The 17164-nt window shown below is 38.3% G+C and overlaps 1 protein-coding gene across 1 annotated transcript in view; it reads left to right on the top strand.

Annotated features, from left to right (window-relative positions):
• Positions 1–321: 321 nt before the first annotated feature.
• Positions 322–17164, top strand: part of MICU2 (mitochondrial calcium uptake 2) — a 131650-nt gene continuing 114807 nt past the window's right edge. Inside the window, exon 1 of the mRNA XM_025996662.2 lies at positions 322–575. Coding sequence (XP_025852447.1) covers positions 366–575 — 210 coding nt within the window. The 5' untranslated portion in view covers positions 322–365. The remainder of the gene's footprint in view (positions 576–17164) is intronic.

The following is a 17164-nucleotide window of genomic DNA, read 5'->3' as shown; positions in this document are numbered from 1 at the left end:
GTCCACCCGAGACCCGAGCCGGACACACGATCCAGCACATCACTGCCCCGAGGGCCTGGCTCACCCACCCGCGCCTCCCTCGAACCCGCGGGGCCTCAACACGGGCTTCCCCCTAGCGAGGGACACACTCTCCCAACGAAAAAAGTAGGGCCTGCCTACACACTACTGGAACTCTCTTTCGCGACCGGGGAGGCCACTCGGGGTCCCGGCCTGACCACTTCCCGGTTCCCTCCCCCGCAGCTCTCCCCGAACCGCTGCCCGCCAGGACGCTTGCTCCAGGGGCCAGGCGGAGGCCGGCCGGGTCTCGCGAGATCCGCGGCTGCGCGGGACTTCTCCGGGCTCCTAGATGGGGCGCTTCCGCAAAGATGGCGGCCGCTGCGGCAAGAGGTGCTTGGCTGGCAGCCTGGAGCGGAAGACTGCGGCGTGGGGTCGCGGCGGGACGGCGAGCTCTGCCCGGCCTCGGCCCCCTGACCGCGGCCGTGGCCGGCGCAGCCCTAGCAAGCACAGGAGTGGTATGGTACCATGGCCGCAAGAACGTCGCGGCACCCCAAGGCAGCCTCACCGTCTTAGCACAGGTACGGGATCTGTCCTTTTCGCCAGCCCAGCCAAGCCCCTCCGTCCTCAGACCTCCGGGGATGGAGGGTGAGGGTCTGGGGCGGGCAGCCCCGGCTCCTCTTCCCGAGTCCAGGTAGGGGCCGTGCTGCCGAAGACCCCCGACAGGCAGCGAGCGTTCCTTCCGCGCCCCGCCCCCCGCGCGCCCCGAGGTCATTCGAGGTCAGGGCCGGGAGAGTCCGGCTCTTTTGTGAGAATTCCGCGAAAGGCAAACACACAAAGCCCCCTGCGTCAACTGGCGGTGAGGAGTGGGAGCCTGTCTCACTTCGGCACTCGTAACTTGCAGCTTTCTCGCAGCGCGGCGACCCCTGTCCCTCTGTTGTGGGGAAGGGGCGCTCAGATCTGTGACGGCTGTGTGTCCAGGTCCCCACCCGACATAAAGTCCACCTTTATAACTGAAGCTTTGGCTGGCTCTTTGTATAGCACGGTGAAGCTGTCCCTAAGAGATGACTTGTTTTTAATCATGAAAGTGTCAACCATAAAAATTAGCTGGTTGATAATTTACAGATTTTATGATCTACTGTAAAGGAACATCATTACGTGATTATAAACCTTAATGCTTCAGTGGACTACAAGCACTAAGCAAAACACATCTCCTCTAAAACGTCCAGGTACTAAAGGTAAAAGTTCCCCACTTCAATATAAAATTGCCATGTAAAGTGTTTGAAAATTTGAAAAATTACTGCTTTTTAGATATTTTATAGACTTTTAATACGTTTTAGTGTGTGCATTGCTTTGAAAACCAGAAGCAGGTATTCTTTCTGCTTGTTAAGTTTACATTGTTCCTTTCTAATGAAAAGCCCAAGGAACAATCAGATACGATGAAAGAGAGGGGAAAAGGCCTTGTGAATTAAAATCAAATTTTACTTTAATACAAGTAAAAATATCATTTGTCAATGATATTTTTTACTTATTATTTGATAATGTCATTTGTCAATGATATTTTTACTTAAATTAAGATGCTACACAGATAATGCAATAAATTTCTCATCCTTTTGCCATTTCTGATCATAGATGGAAGGATCTGTCTTGTGGTATTTTGTAGCATTTTTGTTAGTTCTTCTGGTGCCAGGATTCAATTTATTATTCATCTTTGGTTTCTCTCTTTTCTCAGCCTCTTAATTCATCCTGTGAGGACCCTTGGGTTAATCATCCCAAGTATATCACTGTTTAACCACAGAATCTACCCTTCTTTAGAAACCATTACTGCGTCATTGGACCTAGGATAAAATCCACATTTAAAAGTTTTGTCATTCGGACAGCCCAGGTGGCTCAGCAGTTTAGCACCGCCTTCAGCCCGGGGTATGATTCTGGAGACCTGGGATCGTCCCACATCAGGCTCCCTGCATGGGGCCTGCTTCTCCCTCTGCCTGTGTCTCTGTGCCTCTCTGTGTCTCTCGTGAATAAATAGAATCTTTAAAAATAAATATATAAATAAATAATAAAAAGTTTTGTCATTCAAAGCCCTTTGTAGTAACACTATAACTTATCAGTACTCAAAAGTTACAGTAATTCACTCCCTTTCAGAACATGACTTCAATTTTTATCCCCTCAGCAATTTGTAGATTCTCATTTCAATTAGTCATCTCATTGTATTTTTGGGGGGTGGGGGTACCACTTCTAGCCCATCTGTGTTCAATTTTATACCAGTATATTTTGAATTTTCCCCAGCTCTCTCCCCGCCTCCAACTTGTAGTACTTTCAGCCTAGTTGAAGTAATGCAGAAACGATTTTATTATCCACTGGTTTTATGGTTTTTTTGTGTTTTATTTTGTTTTTTTAAGACAGAAGGAGAAAGCGAGTGAGCATGCATGAGCTGAGTAGAGGGAGGAGAGAGAATCTGAAGCAGGCTCCACAGCCCAATGAGGAGCCCAAGATGGGGCTTAATCTCATGACTCTGAGATCAGGATCTGAGCTGAAATCAAGAGTCAGTAGCTGAACAGACTGAACCACCCAGCCTCATTTTATTTTGAAAACTCTCCTTCTCCCTCAGTCATTCTGATAATACTGCCCTAAAAGGGGGCCTCTTAATCCCTCTGCCACAACCACCACTTTGGAGTCATGTGTGCACAGTTGAGAATTACTGATAGATACGTACACATACCATCTTGATAGTATAGTTATTGCAAGATGGTAGAATCTTCCTGACATGGATATTTAACAATAGTAATAATGACCTTCACTCTCGGTCATCACAGAGGTGAGTTTTCCAGTAAAAATAGGGAATTTAGGGCAGCCCGGGTGGCTCAGCGATTTAGCGCCGTCAGCCCAGGGCCTGATCTTGGAGACCTGGGATTGAGTCCCACGTCAGGCTCCCTGCGTGGAGCCTGCTTCTCCCTCTGCCTGTGTCTCTGCCTCTCCCTCTCTCTCTCTTTCTCTCTCTCTGTGTCTCTCATGAATAAGTAAATTAAAAATCTTTTTTAAAAAATAGGGAATTTATATTAATGAATTCTATACTTTCGTGATTCCCATGGTGACCAACAGCTTGCATTTGTGAGGGTTGATCAGAAAGTAAGGGTAGAAGAAATCAAGGTCATGAAACAACAAATAAATTGGAGTTTCCTTCTTTCTTTCCATCCCTCCGTAATTATTGAAGTGCCTGTTCTGCAGCGGTATGCAAGGACTGGCAGTTCGAAGTACAGTTCAAATGCTTATGGTTTAATAGGGGAGGGCAATTTTAATCCAGGTTGATAAATGTGATAGGGGTAAGTTCTGGGTGCTATGGAAGCACAATGAAAGAGCACCTAACAGTTTTGGTTTTCTGAAGTAATGATAAGTATAGGGGCACTTGTAGAATGACTGGAAGTTTGCTGGGCAAAAAGAATGGGAAGAACGTTATAAGCAAAGGGAATATGTTGCAGAGTTCTGCAGAAGAGTGACTGTATAGAATGTGAGCTGTAAAAAGATAAGGCTCAAAATGGGATGCGTGGTAGCAAAGAATCATCAAGAGGTGCCCTTTAGCTCTATGACAGAAATTTTTATCTTGAAGATAACAGGGAGACATTGTGGGGGTTCTTAACCCTCCTGTACCCCAAAAGGTGCAGACTTAGAATTCAGGGAGTTTATGACTTTAAATAGAAAAATAATACTTTCTTTTTTATTAACTTATAATTTAACATTTTCTTCAGTTACAGATTTAGGCAAAAAGATGTAGTACTTATAACAGCTGACTTTGTTGTCAACAGAAATCTCAGATATTTTCCTGTTATTGTTACAGGTATCTCAAAGTATCACATCTTTGAAATCAGAGTATTTATCCAATCTGCCACTATATCAGTTATTTCATGCATAAAGTTACATATATTTCTCTATCACAAATTTGGCTTTGACCTTTAGAAAGAGTATCAAGACTTTAGTGAAGACAATGAATTGAAAACTGGATGAGGGAGCTGTTGGAATTCCAGAGAGAGATAAGTTAGTGGATAATTTGAAAGACATTTAGAAGATAAATTTGCAAAGAATCTGAGTTGCAGATGTTACATAAAATGCAATTGTAGTGTTTTTAAAAATATGTAGTGACTTCAGCTGGGCAAGAAAACACTTCATCCTACAGATCCTTAGAGAATTTGCTTTGTAGCACCTGAGCATAATATTTACTTTTTTGTAAATTGCTTCTTCTGAAACATTTAAGAATATTTGAAAACTGTTCTAAGATTTTACTATTACTCCCTTTACAATATTATTTTAATTGGTTCAGACATAGTAAAATCAGATCAATTATTAGAAGGGGAAATATAAAAGTGTTCTATTATTCCAGTCCATTTTTCTATAAAGGGTAGCTGCATTGTTAATAAACAACGATATATTTAAAAACAAAGTTATTTCAGTGGTGAAAGCGGTTAGGAGTGGTTAGAGTCAGAATGGCAAAATTATTTTCTTCCTGCAGGTATTTCAGTAACAAAAGCTGTTATTGTATTTTGTTTTTATAAGCTAGAGGTAATATATTGATAAACTATAACTGATGAAAACAAATTTTCATATCACTAAGTAAATCCTCAATGCTATGTCAGATCAGACTAACTATAAAGCTTTTCTGAACCATCCATATCATTGTAATAATAAGACCTAAAACTGGAGGGGTTGGGGGGAAGGTAAAGAAAAAGCCATAAAGCCAAAGTAAAATGCAATATAGTTCACAGTTGACAAAACAGTAATAGTATTTGCCTTCTTTGTTAATTTTATCAATATTTCATTTATTCTCAAAATGTTTGTATTTTTGGCCTTATCTTAATTTCCAAGTTATTTATGTGACATTGAATGCTATGTTTCCCTAACTTCATAACAGGATTTTTTTCGTTTGCTTTTAATGAAAAATTTGTTTAAAAATTACATTTAAAAAGTGAAATTATTGGGGCACCTGGTGACTCTGTTGATTGAGTGTCCATCTCTTGATTTCAGCTAAGGTCAGATCTCAGGATCTTGAGATCAAGCCCTTCTTTGGGCTCACACTCAGCAGGGCAACTCCTTGAGATTCTTTCCCTGCCACCCCCACCCCTCCATGCATGCTTACATACACATGCTCTCTCTCAAATGAATAAATAAATCTTAAAAAAATGATTTGAATAACTTAGTCTATAATACTGTATAAATGTTTTTTATTCTAAATAAATTCAAATGTCTTATATAGTTTCATAGGTATTCGATTTCCATTGATATGTGTATTTGTGTATATTTATATATCTTTGAAATTTCCCCCACTAACATTTCATCAGTTTTTTCTTTCTTTCCTTTCTTTTTTTTTTTTTTTTTAGATTTTATTTGTTCATTCATGAGGGAGACAGAGAGAGGGGCAAGCCCAGACAGACAGAGGGAGAAGCAGGCTCCCTATAGGGAGCCCAATGTGGGACTCAATCTCATGATCCTGGAATAACACCCTGAGCCAAAGGCAGATGCTCAACCACTGAACCACCCAGGTGCCCCCTCATCGGTTTTTTCCTGAGTAGAATTTATTACTCTCCAAAGTTATTTTATCTATTTGTTTATTTTGTCTTTTCCTACAAAAATGGTCTCTTCGTCTTTTCACCTTTGTATATTTACAGTCACGTAATGGGACATAATATGTTTATTTAAAGAGTGAATGAATAACCTGCACTGTATAACAAAATGACCTTGTCTAACTTTTATTTGATTGGCATTTACAGAAATATTAGACAAGCAGTATCTAAAAATGGTTAGAATCAGCTAAGTTACTAAATGTTCTGTATATACTCAATTACACACTTCAACTCATAAAGATTTGTCATCTCATATTCCCAGTAGAACATATAAGTAAATAAGAAACCTTGCTCTTTTCTGCTATATCCCAAGGGCCCAGAAAAGTCTTGTGCATAGTAGGTGTGGTAAACATTGAATGGGTGAATAAATCGATAGAATTTGTAGCAATAATAGGTATACCTTTCTCTCAAAAGTTTAAAGATGGGTCTATTTCATCTATTCATGTGTATGAGATTTCATTTTTAATTCACTTTTATATTTGTCTTTATATAGTAAGCTTTTATCCTCTGCTGTCATAGTAAAATATCAAAATTAATTTTAGAATTTAAATAAAGTTAATTGCACTTTCATTCTAGTTACTGAGATGCTTCAACTTGTAAACCCCAAGCCAGTTAAATTGTTTTTGAATTTGGAAATAATCCTGACATATGGTGAAAACTAACCATATAAATAAAAACTATATTTTGATAATAGTGATGTTATATTTTTTGTGTTTTTTGTGATGTTATATTTTGATATTATTCTGATATATTTTGATATTATAGTTAAATGCATAGTATACACTATATATATTTCTTACACTGAAATATTAAGATGTAAATATAATGAGATCTGTACCTTCACAATTGGTTAAAATTTTTCTTAGGGAGAGTTTTGGTTTTGGTTTACCTACTAAGTTTCGGGTGGAGAGTAAGCCCCATAAGAGCCTGAATGTAACTGACTTGGGCTTCAGGGGTAAGGAGAGGCAGAAGAATATGGAGCACATAAGGAAATGTGGGCATAGAAATGAAAGGGAGAAGGAAGGACAAAATTGGAAAGACTGGATTCTCTGTAACCTTTCGATCTCCCCATTGCCCTTCTAGTCTTCAGTAAAGTCTAGTATGTTCACAGATGCTTCAACAGAGTTACACAAAGTTCGTGTGGTTTAAGCACTAGATGAAAGCAATAGCCAAAATAGAAGGCAAGAAGAATATAAGTTCCTCCCATTCCCACATTTTTAGCAGCACTCCTAGAAGGGTGTTTTGTTTTCTAGCTTTATTGAGGTATAATCAACATAAAAATTATACATATTTACAGTGTACAACTTGAGGGGCGCCTTAGTGTCTTAATCAGTTAAGCATCCAATTCTGGATTTTGACTCAGGTCGTGATCTCAGAGTCCTGGGATAGTGCCCCTGCATAGGGCTCTGTGCTCATCAGGGAGTCTGCTTCCAACTCTTTCTTCTTCTCCCCCTCCCTCTACTGTGCATGAGCACTCTCTCAAAAATAAATAAATCTTTAAAAAAATTTTTAAATACATGTACAAAAATTTTTAAGTATACAACTTGATTTTTTATACATTGTGAGATGATCACCGCATCAAATTATTTATCATATCCATCACCTTATGTAGTTATCATTGAATGTATATATGTGTGTGATGAGAACACTTAAGATTTACCCTGTTAACAAATTTCTGATGTATCATAACAGCATTTTTAAATGTAGTCACGATGCTTAATGGTATATCTCTAGGATATGTTCATCTTGCATAACTGAAACTTTTACTCTTTGATCAACATCTTCCCATTTCCACCAACTTCGAACAACTACTTCTATTTCACTATTTTAGATTTCATAGCTAAGTGAGATCATGTCACATTTGTCTTTCTGTATTTGGCTTATTTCACTTAGCGTAATGTCCTCTGTGTTCATCCATATTGTTGCACGTGGCATGATTTCCCATTCAAGACTGAATAATATTTTGCATATCACATCTTTTCCATTCAGCCATCAATGGACAACTAATGTAAACAATGCTGCAGTGAATATGGAAGTGCTGATTTCATTTCCTTCAAATGTATACTGGGAAGTAGTATTACTGGATCATATGGTAATTCTATTTTTAATTTTCTGAGAAACCTCTGTACTGCTTTTCATAGTGGCTGTACCAGTTTACATTCATTTCTTTGGCCACTTGGTTGTGTGAGTTCCTTATTTATTTTGGATATTAACACCTTATCAGATAATGCTTTGTAAATATTTTCTCACATTCTGTAGGTTGCTTTTCACTATGTGGTTTCCTTTGCTCTGCATAAGCTTTTTTTTTAGGTTTGATGCAATCTCACATTATAATTTTTGCTTATGTTGCCTGTGCTTTTGGTCACATTAAGAAAAATCATTACCCAGATCACTGTCAAGAAGCTTTTCTCCATTGTGTTCCTCTAGTAGGTCTAATGTTTTGGATCTGTCATTTAAGTCTTTCATCCTCTTTAATTTTCATATGTGGTATGAGATAAGGCTCCAATTTCATCTTTCTATGTACGGATATCCAATTTTCTTTACACTATTTGTTGAAGAGACTATCCTTTTCCTGTTGTGTGTGGTCTTACGTCTGGGCTCTATTCTGTTCCATATGTCTGTTTTTATGCGAATACCACACTATTTTTATTACTGTGCTTTGTAGTGTATTTTGAAATCAGGAAGTGTGATGCCTCCAGTTTTGTTCTTCTTGCTCAAGATTGGGTTGTCTTTTCAGGATCTTTGTAGTTCTATATGAATTTTAGGATTTTTTTTTTCATTTCTGTAAAGAATGCCATTGGGATTTTGATGGGGACTGCATCAAATCTGTAAATCACTTGGGCAGTATGGACATTTTAACAATTTTTTAAAGATTTTATTTATTTATTTATCTATTTATTTATTTATTTATTTATTTATTTATTTATTTATTTGAATGGGAGTGGAGAGGAGGGGCAGAGAGGGAAAGCAGATGCTTAAGTGACTGAGCCACCCAGGCGCCCCAACATTTTAACAATATTAGTTCCTGGATTGATTTTGAACAGTTATAGAATATGAAATTAAAAGTAGGATTGATCTCTCTCAGAGTCCAGTTAGGAGACAGAAATATAAAACAGTAATTTGAATGACGAGGTTTAATATAAAGAATTATCTAGTAAAGGTGGTTGACTTCTAAAGGAGTAAAGGACATTAAGGGCTTCACAAGTAGTAGGTGTCAAAAAGTAGCCTCAAAAAGAAGGAACTAAGGACTTGGGAAAGCTCCTCCAACCCCAGAAGCTGAGATTTAGCCTCTTTGAAGAGGGCATGGTTACCACAGAAATAGTAAGTCCACTGTTAGTAGCTCTGGCCAGATGGTACAGACCAGAGCTAGTCTTTGGAAGAAGCTTGTCATTGCTGCAAGGTGTGTGGGGTCTGGAACTGGTCCATAGAAGCAGCCCACTGAGTGGAAGAATGTGGCCTGATGGCATGGCCAGAGCTGCTTTAGAAGTAGCACCTGGAGCTGCTCATAAGAGGTATCTGGTGGGTTGTGTGTGGCCTAATGGCCCCACCAGAGCAGCCATGGAAGCTGTCCACCAAATGGGAAGTTTGCATCCTGAGGGTACAGCCAGATTACTTTATCTGCTTGCTGGACTTGACTGAAAGTGGCCCTGGCTGGTCTGTGAGGGACGCTTGGCTCTAGCTCTGAATAAAAAAGGCAGAAATGCCTTCCCACCTCTATTTTCTTCAGTGTCACTCCAGTGCCCTCTATTGACAGAAGCTAAAATTCTTCTAGCTAACAAAGGAGAAAATTCTGCAGGGGGTTCAGTTCCAGCATCAGAAAGCAGGACAAAGAAGAGTAGAATAGAAGCTGAAACAATTGACCCTAGAGTTGAAGAATGTCTGACCCAGGTTTCAACAGGAAAAACTCCAATTGACCACTTGTTACAAAGGGCACTGACTGGATTTCTTACTGGCATCATATGCAGTGCTGAGAATATGTGAGCATTTAATAGAGTCCAACTTGTCCTTTGTGTTTGTTATCAAGGAATAAAAGAACTCAACAAAATGAGCTTTTCTTTCATATTGTCTCTCTAATGCTAAACTTAAATGTTTGTTGGATGTACATTTCCATAGTTGCAAGATACATCCTCCTCCATCAGAAATTTCTCATGGAATTACTTGTTACTGCTCTTTGTAAAATTCCTGATATTATGGTATAGTAACTGAGGTTTAGAATATTTTCATTGTAGTGAAAAAAATTAAAAGGTTATAAACATTGTTGAAATTATCATTTTTATATTATTGAGACAAACATTAATGATGACAGGAAAATTAGTGAAGTCAGTATGATCATTAATTTTATGTGTCAAATTGGTGAGGCTGTGGTTCCCAGTTGTTTGGTTAAACAGTCTACATATTACTATGAAGATTTTCTTTAGATGTGATTTTTTTTTTAATTATTTTTTTTAATTTTTTATTTATTTATGATAGTCACAGAGAGAGAGAGAGAGAGAGAGAGAGGCAGAGACACAGGCAGAGGGAGAAGCAGGCTCCATGCACCGGGAGCCCGACGTGGGATTCGACCCCGGGTTCCAAGATCGCGCCCTGGGCCAAAGGCAGGCGCTAAACCGCTGCGCCACCCAGGGATCCCTCTTTAGATGTGATTAACATTTAAGTAGGCTCCATACCCAGTGTGGAGTCCAACTCGGAGCTTGAACTCACGACCCATAGATCAGGTCAGATGCTACTTCACAACTGAGCCACCCTAGCACCCAGAGATGTGATTAACATTTAAATCAGTAGACTTGAGTAAAGCAGATTACCCTCCATCATGTAATCCATTCAGTGAAGGGCCTTAAGGGCAAAGCAGAGGTTTCCTGAGGAAGAAAGAATTTGGTCTCTGAAGGCAACATAGAGACCTTGCCTGAATCCAGAAATTACAGCCCGACCCACACATTTTGGGTTTGCTGTTCCCCACAATCCAATGAGCCAGTTTCTTAAAATAAATTTCTTCCTCCCTCTCTCTCCCTTTATATAGGATTACCTTATTGGCGCATTTCTAGAATGGATTCCTCTCTAGAATCTAGAGAACCCTGACTAATAACAGATTTTGGTACTGGGAATTAGAGTGCTGCTGAAACAAATACTAAAACTGAAAGTAGTTTTGGATTAGATAAGGCATTAATGGATAGAGGCAGGGGAAGTTTTGAGACATATGATACAAATGGTCTAGATTGCCTTGAAGAGACTGTTCCTACAGCTATGAATTTTACAGGTGCTTCTGGTGAGGTCTCAAATGGAAGCGAGGAACATGTTAGTGGAAACTGAAGGAAAGGCAGTTCTTGTGATAAAGTGACAGGGCACTTGGCTAAATTGTGCAACTACCATTCTAAAGTACTTATACATAATTTTTCATTTTTATTATCATTTTACTAACAATACTTAGCAGTCTGTGGCTCATAGTAGTTATTTAATTGAGGAATGAATGAGTGAATGAATGGAGTATGCAACTAAAGCTATGTTTAAAATGGCTAAATTCAGTTCAAAATTAGTGTGCCTTTCCCTCCAAGCTTCAGTCCATGTATATTGTTCTAAGACTTGTTTGCAGTTTTAAAGCCCTTTGACCTCACTGAGCAGAGGCTAGTTACCTTGCAGAATTTAGATCCCTAAATTTAGATTTGGCTGATATTTCCTCATGATTTATGTATTTTTGTTAAGAATAACACTACAGCTTTGCTGTGTTCTTCTCAATGTATCATATTAAGGAGGCATATGATATAGATTGCTACTGATGATACTAATTTTTGTCATTTGGTAAGATGGTGTCTGACAGGTTTCTCCATTGTAAAGTTAATGTGTATTTTACAATCATTAATTAGTGTTTTGTGGGAAGATAGTTTGAGGCTTCATGAGGCTTTCTCTTCTCCACTGTTCTTTCGTTCGTTCATTCATTCATTCATTCATTCATTTGGACTCATGGATTCCTGCTTTATTCAGAGGGTTTCAATCCATGACCATCATAATTTGCAGACAGTCACCAACCTCTGGTGATTGATTTACAGTTTTTAGACTTTACAGTGGTGCAAAAGTGATGCCCATTTGGTGGAAACGATACTTTGAATTTTGGCCTTTTCCCAGGCTAGTGATGTGTGGTACCTACTCTCATGATGCTGGGCAGCAACAACAAGCTGCAGCTCCCAATCAGGCATGTGATCAAAAGAGTAATTAACAACATATACCCTTACAACCATACTATTTGTCAGTTTCAGTAGTTTAGGTCAATTACATAAGTTAGCCAGTACTCCATTATAAGACTGGCTCTGTGTTCGATGATTTTGCCCAACTGTAGGCTAATGTCAGTGTTTTGAGCACATTAAAGGTAGGCTAGGCTAAGCTGTGATTTTTCGTAGATTAGGTCTATTGGATGCATTTTTGACTTAGGATATTTTCAGCTCACAGTGGGTTTTTTGGGGATGTAACCCCATCATAACTCAAGGAAGATCTGTATTTTTTTTTAATCTTTATTTATTTATGATAGAGAGAAAGAGAGGCAGAAACACAGGAAGAGGGAGAAGCAGGCTCCATGCCAGGAGCCCGACACGGGACTTGATCCCTGCTCGCACCCTGGGCCAAAGGCAGGCGCCAAACCGCTGAGCCACCCAGGGATCCCTGAAGATCTGTATTTGAATAGTGGATCTCCCTGTATGTAACCAGTCTCCTGGAAGCTATGCCTTGGACATGCCATGCCCTACACTCCTTATCCCTGGCAAAGGGGAAGAAGGAAGAGAGGAGCTGCAGCCAATTCTGAATTGTTCTAAAAGAAGAGGACTTTTAGGGATCCCTGGGTGGTGCAGCGGTTTGGCGCCTGCCTTTGGCCCAGGGCCCGATCCTGGAGACCCGGGATCGAATCCCACGTCAGGCTCCCGGTGCATGGAGCCTGCTTCTCCCTATGCCTGTGTCTCTGCCTCTCTCTCTCTCTCTCTCTCTCTCTCTCTCTCTGTGTGTGACTATCATAAATAAAATTTTAAAAAAATTAAAAAAAAAAAAAAGAGGACTTTTAGCCTAAGTAACACAAAACAACTTGCTAGGGGATACTAAGTAATAGTTTCTGAAAATCAGAAGGAAAGAGGAAAGAGGATGCCTAGAAAAGCCACTTCTAAGAAGTTGAAGTAGACAGCTTCCCCCACTGACCTTGTTGTTGTCATTGTTTTGTTTTTTTAAACTGTATTTGAATGTTTACCCTGAGCTTGATGCTGAGAGGATTTTAAATGACTTTAAAAAGTGCTATTGTGGGCAATAAGTGGAGAGAAAAGTAGTATTCAGATGAATATAGAAAAAATAAAATAATGCTATAAGATCTTGTGTTATGCTTGAGGTTAATCATAAATTTGATTTTAAATTTAGCAACAAGTTCAAAGAGGAGAACAGGCCAGTTATATGCTTCATAGTAGTCAGTTGCTTAGAAACAACTAAATCTGTGAATAAGACAATTATTTTCTACAGTTTCATAAAGAGGATACTGTAGCATCATTATGGTAAGTATAGCAAGAAGTTTCATATGGCAGTTTTTTATAATCTCAAAGTGGGACATTTGCATAACCAAAACATATTAGATAAGTGGCAAAATGTTCTATACTATACTATAGTATAGTCTTGAGAAAACCTTTCAAGGGGTGGGGTGTTTACTTAGGTCTGTTGGCTGTTGAGATGGTGAGAACAGAAAGTTGGGCTTTGGGTGTGGCAGTAGGGAATGTGTTCCTGACCTTGATGAGAAATTTCAGGGAAATCCTGGGGACAGAAATTTAATTGGAATGTGCTGAGAAATGATAAAGAAAGGAAGCAAAGAATATGAATAGAGATACTTCATTCTACAAGTTTAACTGTGAAGGATAGATATCCAAGAAGAGGCAAGATACGAGACCAAGGTTAGGTTTTGTTTTTAATGTGAGACAGTAGAGGCATTTGAATGCTGATAGAGCTGACGTAATAAAAAGCAAAAATTGTTACAGATATTTCAGGGGATAATTATAGGTTGAAGTCTTTGAGAAAGGAAGTTATATGGAGTCAAGACCATAGGTAGAAAGGTTGGACTTTGACAATAAAAAAGGATTCTTCTTCTGTTGTAACAGGAGTGAAAGCAAAGGTTTGGGTTAGTCCTAGAAGCTGGCCATTGACCTAATTCCACACTTTCCGTCTATTAAAAACAGGCAAAAAGAGCCTGGTTGTGAACTGCTCTGGAAAAATAGACCATATCAGAGGGACCTATAATGACTGCTACTAAAGAGAAAAAACCAGAGTTAGTAGGAAGGGGATAACGGAGTTCTTGAAGAATGAGAGCTTAGAAACAACAGTATGATGAATACAGGGTTAATTACCACAAAATTCTAATGGCTTTGTTTTGGTGAGTTTTTCCATTGCTGCTAAAAGTATCATCTAATAAGTTATTTTGAAGAAAAATTGGTATTATGAGTTTAATATGAGTAACATACTCTATCATGGCATTAAATTTTAAAATATTTTTAATGGGGAGATTGTCTTTTAATAATAATTTTATTTTTTATTGGTGTTCAATTTGCCAACATACAGAATAACACCCAGTGCTCATCCCGTCAAGTGCCCACTTCAGTGCCCGCCACCCAGTCACTCCCACCCCCCATCCTCCTCCCCTTCCACCACCCCTAGTTCGTTTCCCAGAGTTAGGAGTCTTCCATGTTCTGTCTCCCTTTCTGATATTTCCCACTTATTTTTTCTCCTTTCCTCTTTATTCCCTTTCACTCTTATTTATATTCCCCAAATGAATGAGACCATATAATGTTTGCCCGTCTCCGATTGACTTATTTCACTCAGCATAATACCCTCCAGTTCCATCCACGTTGAAGCAAATGGTGGGTATTTGTCATTTCTAATGGCTGAGTAGTATTCCTTTGTATACATAAACCACATCTTCTTTATCCATTCATCTTTCGATGGACACCGAGGCTCCTTCCACAGTTTGGCTATTGTGGACATTGCTGCTATAAACATCGGGGTGCAAGTGTCCCAGCGTTTCATTGCATCTGTATCTTTGGGGTAAATCCCCAGCAGTGCAATTGCTGGGTCGTAGGGCAGGTCTATTTGTAACTCTTTGAGGAACCTCCACACAGTTTTCCAGAGTGGCTGCACCAGTTCACATTCCCACCAACAGTGCAAGAGGGTTCCCTTTTCTCCACATCCTCTCCAACATTTGTGGTTTCCTGCCTTGTTAATTGTCCCCATTCTCACTGGTGTGAGGTGGTATCTCATTGTGGTTTTGATTTGTATTTCCCTGATGGCAAGTGATGCAGAGCATTTTCTCATGTGCTTGTTGGCCATGTCTGTGTCTTCCTCTGTGAGATTTCTATTCATGTCTTTTGCCCATTTCATGATTGGATTGTTTGTTTCTTTGCTGTTGAGTTTAATAAGTTCTTTATAGATCTTGGAAACTAGCCCTTTATCTGATACGTCATTTGCAAATATCTTCTCCCATTCTGTAGGTTGTCTTTTAGTTTTGTTGACTGTATCCTTTGCTGTGCAAAAGCTTCTTATCTTGATGAAGTCCCAATAGTTCATTTTTGCTTTTGTTTCTTTTGCCTTCGTGGATGTATCTTGTAAGAAGTTACTGTGGCCGAGTTCAAAAAGGTTGTTGCCTGTGTTCTCCTCTAGGATTTTGATGGAATCTTGTCTCACATTTAGATCTTTCATCCATTTTGAGTTTATCTTTGTGTATGGTGAAAGAGAGTGGTCCAGTTTCATTCTTCTGCATGTGGATGTCCAATTTTAAAATATTTAAAGTCTAAAATAGTAAGAGAATACCAGGGATGGTTTGTTTTCCTCTGATAATATTTAAATTCACATTTGAATTCCCTTTTTGTGGCTATGACCCAACTTAAACAAATGGTCACAAATTTTAAATAAATAAAAGCAAGGAATATGGATCATTGTGTTTAATCTGTCAAACAAATATATTAATTGGGAATTGAACTTGCAAGTTTCATTCGATGTAATGCATTTCTATTATATATCAGTGAATAAAAGCCCCGATTGTGTAATTAATACAGTGGAGCTATTTCAATTTGCTGTGATAACTCTATACAATTCATAAAATTAAGTTGGTATTGCTTTCTTTGCAATAGTTGTCTAACTATATTTGTGGTGATTATTTTTGTGATAAAGGGGTAAAAGATGTTAATATCATTATTCAATGGGTAACACGAACTTAACTGTAGTATACTTGAATTGGAATGTATATGTGTGCAGTACATTGGGTTTAATGATAGTACATTTAAAATTGGTATGCCAAGGGCAGTATACTTTACAGCAACATACAGAAGTTTAATAACCATGAAATGCTGAAAGGCCAGGGAAGACTAAAGCTTCCTTTAGTCAACAGTAAAGCAAGAATGTGAAGACATTTTTATTCTTTATTGCCTCAGGTAAAAATGTCTCTAGAAACAGGTAAGTGATGACAAAGCTTTGATGTTAATAAACCTAAATGGAAGTAAAAAAATCAAAGTGTGTAAATGGCTAGATTATGAAAAGAAAGATGACAAAGTTATACCCTGTAATTAGATGTAATTTGTGCTTTTGGCATAGCTATTTGTCTTACGTGAATGAGAGATTGTCTTACTTTCCTTCCTTGTATACTAGGAGGACAGCAGCACTTACATATACTACTATAAATCTTTTGTGGTACTTTTCTCGGGGGTAGGGGAGACCAAGAAAAAAAGAAAAACAAATTGTAATATCAAAGCAGAAACTTATTTTAATCTTCCCTTTTGCAATTAGATTTGCTTAGCTGGACCCATGCAAAAAATTCCTATTTACTCATATTCTATAAAACATATATTGTAGTAGATCATGTATACAAATTAATGCTCTTATTATTGTGAATTTTAGAGTTTCATGAATCACAACACCAGATAAACATATCCTAAACCACCACTAGTAGCAGTATATGGATTAAAAATTGAATAAGATTGAATGAAATAAGATTGTTAAATGTTTCATATTATACATAGCTTCACTCTAGAAATAATAGTTAATAAATCATGTGTTTAAGTACAGCCTGGTCCATGTAGAAAATTTTTATTGACATCTATAAAAGTTCCATGAATCTGCGATATATAGAATAAAAGTTATGGTTACTGTTGAGAAATACAGCCTTATAAAATCCTAAATTTATCCATATATATTATATGATTTATGTATTATGTACTAGGAACTCTATACCTTGTTTCATGTTATGTCTGAGTTCCAAGCATCTCCCTTCTCAGTTCTTCATGACTTAGCTGTTGTCTACCCTGAAAATGCAAACCATTTTTTGAATTAGACATAATAAACCTTAAATAGTAAAGTGCAGGTTTTTTTTCACAAATTATCCTAGATATTTCAAAACAAAATATGATCAACTTAGTATATCTGCTGTTTGGGAATCTCATGTCATTTTTCTCATTTGCTAATATATAGAATTAGAAGATTATACATAATAAGAAATTATAGGTGTGCCTGGGTGGCTCAGTCAGTTAAGCATCTGTTTTTGGCTCAGGTCATGATTTCAGTGT

Source organism: Vulpes vulpes, chromosome 9 (assembly GCF_048418805.1).
Source record: "Vulpes vulpes isolate BD-2025 chromosome 9, VulVul3, whole genome shotgun sequence".
NCBI classification, from domain to species: domain Eukaryota; kingdom Metazoa; phylum Chordata; class Mammalia; order Carnivora; family Canidae; genus Vulpes; species Vulpes vulpes.
This window is presented reverse-complemented; position numbering and strand designations above follow the sequence as displayed.